General features: G+C 38.7%; 1 protein-coding gene across 3 annotated transcripts; it reads right to left on the bottom strand.

Annotated features, from left to right (window-relative positions):
* Window positions 1-2,024: 2,024 nt before the first annotated feature.
* Window positions 2,025-5,978, bottom strand: si:dkey-165a24.9 (probable G-protein coupled receptor 132). 3 transcript variants are annotated; one of them, XM_047822506.1, is made up of 5 exons: window positions 5,776-5,978; window positions 5,579-5,696; window positions 4,867-5,449; window positions 4,298-4,433; window positions 2,025-3,091 (listed from the first exon to the last, which is right to left on the bottom strand). In XM_047822506.1, the coding sequence occupies exons 2-5, from the start codon at window positions 5,586-5,588 to the stop codon at window positions 3,020-3,022; spliced, it is 801 nt and encodes a 266-aa protein (XP_047678462.1). In that variant the 5' UTR covers window positions 5,589-5,696; window positions 5,776-5,978; the 3' UTR covers window positions 2,025-3,019. The 3 variants fall into 3 exon arrangements, with proteins under 3 accessions (XP_047678462.1, XP_047678456.1, XP_047678460.1); XM_047822500.1 differs by lacking the exon at window positions 2,025-3,091 and having other exon boundaries at window positions 3,593-4,433; window positions 5,776-5,977; XM_047822504.1 differs by lacking the exon at window positions 2,025-3,091 and having other exon boundaries at window positions 3,593-4,433; window positions 5,781-5,977.
* Between the last annotated feature and the right edge of the window lie 1,432 nt (window positions 5,979-7,410).

Genomic DNA, 7,410 nt, shown 5'->3' with positions numbered 1-7,410 from the left:
ACACACACAGACAAACACACACGCAGACACACACATACACACACATAAATACACACAGACACACACACAGAGACACACACACGCAGACACACACATACACATACATACACACAGACAAACACATAGACACAGACACAGACACAGACACACACACACACACACACACACACACACACACACACACACACACACACACACACACACATATACACACAGACACACATACATACATACACACTCACAGACACACACACACACACACACACACACACACACACACACACACACACACACACACACACACACACACACACACACACACACACACAAACATACACAGACACACACAAACTATCTGTCTGTCTGTCTGTCTGTCACAACACACAGACACACACATATACACACAGACACACATACACACACATACATACACACTCACAGACACCCACATACATACACACACCCAGACACACAGAGACACACACACACACACACACACACACACACACACACACACACACACACACACACACACACACATATACACACAGACACACATACATACATACACACTCACAGACACACACATACACACACACACACACACACACACACACACACACACACACACACACACACACACACACACACACACACACACACACACACACACACACACACACACACACACACACACACACACACACACACAAAGACACACAGAGAGGCACACATACATACACACATATACACACAGACACACTTACACACACATACATACATACACACTCACAGACACACACATACATACACACACAGACACAAACATACACACATACACACACACACACACACACACACACACACACACACACACACACACACACATATACACACATACATACACACACACAGAGACTCACACAGACACTCACATACATACACACAGACACGCATACATAAACACAGAGACACTTACACACACACTTACACACACACGCACAGACACACACAGACAAACACACACATAGATTTGCTCTTAAATATGATGACGGTGTATAATGTACTTGAAACGTCTCACATATCATTAATGTTATTCATTAAATATTTAGAAATATATGGAGTGTTTTAACCATGTTTCCATTCTGAGTATCCCTTAGTATGTCTTGGAATTTACCTATTCTTTTTAAGATGTTTGGCCAGTTATTTATTTTATCCAGTTAAAGTTTCTTCCACAAATCATTTCAGGGAGTTTTTCCTTGCCTCTTGCATGCTCATTAGACATAAACTTATATCCTGAATTTATATATCTCTGTAAAACTGTGTGAAAATGTCCATTGTTAAAAGTACAATACAATTAAAATTGAATTGGAAATTTCTCACTGATTAAATGTCCAGTAGCAATGACTTACACCAAGTCAGAGATTATTTCTTTCGGGAAATTGAGTTTGACTCTTTGGCCTGTTGCTATCTCGTAGTGGTCGGGCCACATGGCCGACCAAACAGATTGCAGGAATATGTCAATGGAAAGTTTTCCAAAAGCATGTTTGCATCATCTTGTGCTACGATTATTTGCTAATACAATTTGGTTACACGTCTGTACCGTGTAGATAACCCTTCATAAAATAAATAACTTATTATTTTTTCATTTATTGCACTTTTAGTAAAAGCATTTATTTATTTATTTATTTATTTATTTATTTATTTATTTATTTATTTATTTATTTGTTTGTTTGTTTGTTTGTTTATTTATTTATTTATTTATTTATTTCTACAATCGGTGCATTTATTATTTAATAAATAGAAGGTGGAACTTTCTGAGGTAGAATTACAAAATTGATCGAAAGGATCACCAAAGAAGGGAACAGCTGAAGACTGCAGATGTCTGAGGTCTTCTTGAGGTCATTTGATCCAGTCGCTCCACATGATCTGTAGTCATGAGTGGACATTATAAAAATGACAATAAGCAGAATCAGCAAAAAATACTTTACTGAAGTATCATTTGGACTCATTTCAGGTGTTAATCTTAGTTAAAAATGAGTTTTATTATCTTTTATTATATTCAACCTTTTTTTCTTAAAGGAGAAACAGGTGCAAAAAACAGACAAATGTAGACCAACTGTAATCACAGTCAACTGGAAAAAGAAGCAAAGTAAAACAAACAAATCATTCAGGGCTGTCTTTATTGCCAGTGCTGTTAATTGTGTTTTGATCTTGGTTAAAACCAGCAGAGGGCCACAGAGCTTCATCTATGACAGAACTGGGATAATTTATTGCCCTCATGTGCATCTACATGTCTTCAGTGAAATGAAGGGGTGTTTCATGAAGTGACATAAGAAACAGGTGAAGACGCAAAAAACGTACTTTAAGGTGACCTTTAAAACTTAAGAAATAAACTACTTTGTCATGTAGGCTTCAGATTTCCATTTTGTGTTTGAAGGAAGGCTGTAAATGTAAAAAAAAAAAAAAAAAAAAAAAGGCAGAATTCTATTTTATGCAAAACAAAACAAAACATAATATTAAATGTATGAATAAAATATTTTAATCCATTGATAAAGTTGATTTCGGACGTTTCATAGATGTACTGTAGTGCGCGCTAGATCTAGTAGTTCAGAAAACAGTTCCAAAAAGCAACACAAGCTAATAAAACTATGTAATATAATATAATGTCCTTTTAGACAACCAGGTTTAAAATATACCACAGACAGTATTTCATTCTTTTGCTGTAATTTATTCGCAGATACGTAATCCATTACTCCTTAATCCTTATACCTGTTTGAATCATCTTTATGACAGTACAGAGAACAGAGGAACGATTTGTAACCTTTTCATTTCTTAAGATGAACAGCCTCTGGATACAGAAAAGGCACAACTTGTCTTTGACTCTGATCTTATACTTGGAAATGTTCTGAAGGTTCGTTTCCAGCCGTTGAGATAACACATGTCTGACAGGTTTAGATTTTTTTCTTGGAAAACTCATAAACTGTTTTAAGCCCCTTTGTGGTTTTAATCAAGTATCTTAGCAGAGGGAGAATATAACTGTGCAGAGCACTTCAGGTTTTGTTAATGGACCCAGTGACTGAAGCCACTCCTGAAAAAAAGGAACAAACTCTATAAAAGGTTTGCTGTGTGGAAACATACTATCTGGAAAACTAATCATGAAAAGGTCAAAAGCTCAGGCATGAGGACAGCTTGTACTTGTCATTTTTCCTTAACATGCAATATACATCTCTCTAAGTACAGACCATTACCAGACTGTTGGCAGTGCAAAAAAAATGACTACATATATTTTTATTTTTAAGTCGTTTGTAACAGTAATAGTGTTGTAGAGCTTTAGCTCAAGGAATCTGTCCTTGAGTAGGAGTAAGAGATATAGGAATCGGCCTTGTAACACACAAGCTGTAACTGACCACAGTGGAAGAAAGCATGATGATAAACTGATGATGACCTCAAACCAGATGATGAATAACATGAATAAACTGCTAACATGATCCGCTAAACTTAAATACTGCTAAATAAGCGCAAACTTAAATACATCACAAATGCAACACAGGTGTAACCAGATTTGAATAAGCTAAGGAAAATTGAAAAATAAGAAAGAAAATATTTAATTTTATTTGACTTTAGTAAAGATTTTTCAGTTTAAATGTATAGAAAAGTATTGAAATCCAAAAAAATCCTTTTATCGTTCATATGAACTGTACTGTTTGTGCCCTCTAAAAGATCTCCAAAAAATGAATAATATTTGTAGAATGCTGCCTGATTAAGAGCATAAATCTTACAGAATATGACGGATAAGACATTTTAACAATTCAAACATGCTAGCGTGAGGCTTATTGTTTGGTTTCAGAGCCTGCATGCTTGGCTGAAGGTGTTGTCGTCAGAGAAATGTGTATCACTGTACGACACGTAGCAGTCGTATGTCTCTCATACCAGTGGACCCAGTAACACAACAGATGCAATCAAAGCTCTGACGGGTCATCAATCAAAACACCTGATAAGCCTTTTAAAGGACCTGCAGGCTTTTCTTTTGCATAAAGAAACCAGTCTGCCTCTGGCAACTACACATCTTCTGGGTCAAAAGTCATGGACCCTCAGACCTGTGCGGTAACGGGAGGCAGGGGAGAGATCTCTGGAGCTCAAGGCGAGCATTCTGACAAAGGAATATATAAAAGAGGGGATCTAACAGAGTATTAAGACTGGTTAGTCCATAGCAGATCCTGTAGTACAGGTAGATTGAGCGCTCTAACATACACTGGTCTTCAGTTAGAAGCAACGCTACAAATCTATAACCTACCACCATGTGATAGGGCCCAAAGACCACGATGAAGATGATGGTGATGACTGTTAGGGTGCCCACAATTTTGTTGCGCTCGTGATCAGAGATAGAGGGGGAGTTGTGTAGTGTGACCCCGATTCTGGCAGAAGTGCAACTGTCGGAAAAAGGGGTAGAGGTAGAGAATTAATCAACTGACAAAAAAGCTATTTTCTTATTTAAGATGCAGACATGCTTGTAAACAAGAGCATGATGTTATGGAAAAATAATCACAGTGTACATACTTCTTTCCTAAATAACAACGCTATTGATTAACATCAGATTATAAGAGACTCTGCTGCAAGTCCACAACAAGTAAAGGAAGTGTTACTATAGAAACGGCAACATATTAGAGGAAGCACATTAACAGTAGCCTGTGATTTGAATTACAGCTGGGACTACTGAGCTGAGGTTATGAAAAATTAATCAACACCTTCTGACCAATCAGCATTGAGAATTCAACAGCGCTGCTGTAAGACTCTTCATCAACAGGGAAATATCATTTTTGCCAAGACACACACACACACTCTTCCATGAAGTCACACACTTACCCAAGTATAGAGCATGGCATCAGAAAACCCAGTACCACCGTGGCTATTTGAAAGTAAGCGTATCTTGGGGTGACGGGATACTGCTCCAAACACAAGCCCTTCTGTGGCTCAAATACAGATGGGTAGAGACCAATTAGGCAGAAGAGGAATACAAGAGTCCAGACAACCACACCAGAGAATGCAGACAGCCGAACCTTCCTCACACTGCGGCTGCTCAGTGGGTACACAATGGCCAGACATCGGTCCAGTGCTATGAGACAGAGAAAGGCAATGCTTGCGTAGACGTTCACGTAGAAGACATAGCCCACCAGCTGACAGGTGATGGAACCGTAGGGCCAGTGATGTGCTCTCTGTAAGTAGAGGATCCACAAAGGCAAGGTGAGCAACTGAAGGAGATCTGACAGTAGAAGGTTGAGGATATAAACCAGCTGAGTTCCAGCTCCGCTTGAGCGGCCCAGTTGGTAAAGTCCCCACAGTGAAAGCAGATTTGCCGGCAGCCCCAGAGAAAAGGCCAGGCTGTAGATGTAGGTTAGACCAACACGATCTGTCTCCAGAGGAATGTGGCAACTTCCATTTGTCAGGTCTGTGGATAAAAGTGTATAAAAAGTGGTGGGCTTTCATGTTAATGATCTGCATCTGTTAGTGCTTAACATGAAAGCGTAGCTTTCATTATTTCATTATACCTCAGTGCCAAAGTATAGAAAGTACTTACTCATAAACATGATTTCTATGAGGTTCCCATGTGAAAGACATTTGAAGATTTGAACATTAACTGTTCTCACTGCAGGGCCCTAACCTTTCCAGCTGTCATTGCAGTGCTTGTGTTGACTCTTGGAAAACCAAAAAAAAACCCTCATTATATTCAATAATCAAAACACATTAAATCATCAGAAATGTACATTTCCTTACCTTACATCTGCCTGTGATGGAGACTGAGCTCAGTGTGCAAGGACCTGTGAGAGTCAGCATGCATACTTCATCCCTCCATAAGGGGCTTGTCTGATTTTTTTGATCATTTCCCGCAGCAGGAAGCCACTTCTACTGCCTTTGAGTGGCTACATCCTGTGGCCTTTCTCCTCCAGAACAAAAACACCAGCGAGGGATATGAGTTGGGCCAAACTGTTCATGCTGACGGAAGTGCTGCTGAGAGACAAGCGAAACACCCTCATTCTACTTTCGTTTCCCATGTGACACCCAGTCCCCAGGTTGGGCTGGCATTATTATGTGCAAAGTTCATGAGGTTTTGAATGAGACAGTTTTGGTCATTAGTACACTGTTGGTTAGAAATGTATGAAAAGAAAAGGAAAAAGGTTTAAATCAGGTGAACGACACATTGATACATTGCAGCAGTAGGTGACTCAAATAAAAGTTATGTATTAGCGACACAGTGGCTTAGCATAGATTCTTCTCTCCCCTGTATTTTTGGGGTTTGACTCTCACCTCCACCCTGTATGCCCCAAGGGTTTCCTCCAGGTACCCTGGTTTCCTCCACCAGTTTAAAAACATGTGCTTTAGCATTATTGGCATCTCTAAATTGTCTGTAGTGTGCGAGTGTGTGTGTGTGAGATTGTGCCCTGCAATGGGTTGGCACCCTGCCTTGTGCCCAGGGTCTCCTGGGATAGGCCCCAGGTTCCCCACTAGCATGTGTAGGATAAGCGCTACTGAAAATAGATGAATGTATATCATAGTATGTAATAATTTGTTAAAAAAAAAAACTATAAGTAGTATGCATTTCATTATACAGTATCTATCAATAAACCCCATTTAATCTGCTTTTTTCCTGTCTACATTGATGCTAGTGGTTGTTTTGTTTCATATTATGAAGGCTTAATCTTGTTTTAGTCAGTCAAACATGTAAAAATAAGTATAAATAGCAAAAATTATGTGAGGCAGATAAACCATAGATAACACTACCAATTATGGTAATGTTAAACTAACATAAGTTAGTGAGGTGAAGTACTGAGTACTAGCTAATATTTGATAGTACTAAGAGCACTAAGAGAAATAACTACAGATAAAATACCTGCTACAGATCTGTGAGAGTTATGATTTTAGATCGGATTTAAAATTGACTCTATGCTTTTTAAAAAATCAATGTGTGTGTGTGTGTGTGTCTGTGTGTTCCCTCATATTCTTTCCAGTCACATTGTACTAACATTGAGCGACACAAATAAAGTACAATTGGAGTTTATTGCTGAATTCCCAGCTAGCTGCTTTACAGAGCTGTACTGATTAGCACAGCATGCAGTGCCTCAACAGTGCAGAAGCAGCATGGTTACCTCTTCTAGTCGTAACAAGCTTTTTGCTGGTTTCTTTTCTTTTTTTTTTTATTACTATCATCGCAACATGCTGGGCAGCTTTTTAATCTTGAGATTAGGCATAGAATTAAGAAATTCATTAAGTTTCAGGTCCATGCTCTCATTTAAGATTTGCTGAATCCCTTTTGCATTTGTTGTTTTCTCAATTATTACAAGCTCTCATGGCCCAACAGGCACAACAGAAACATTCATTCATTCATTTTAACTACCACTTATCCGAACTACC

Source organism: Tachysurus fulvidraco, chromosome 1 (assembly GCF_022655615.1).
Source record: "Tachysurus fulvidraco isolate hzauxx_2018 chromosome 1, HZAU_PFXX_2.0, whole genome shotgun sequence".
Taxonomy (NCBI): domain Eukaryota; kingdom Metazoa; phylum Chordata; class Actinopteri; order Siluriformes; family Bagridae; genus Tachysurus; species Tachysurus fulvidraco.
Note: the sequence above shows the minus strand (reverse complement) of the source record. Positions and strands in the feature narration are given on the sequence as shown.

What these genes read in the sequence shown, in the direction of transcription:
- si:dkey-165a24.9 (XM_047822500.1), bottom strand. An exon ending in ATGCCATGCTCTATACTTGG is followed by an intron (nt 4,434 to 4,866) that starts GTAAGTGTGTGA and finishes TTTTTCCGACAG; the next exon opens with TTGCACTTCTGCCAGAATCG.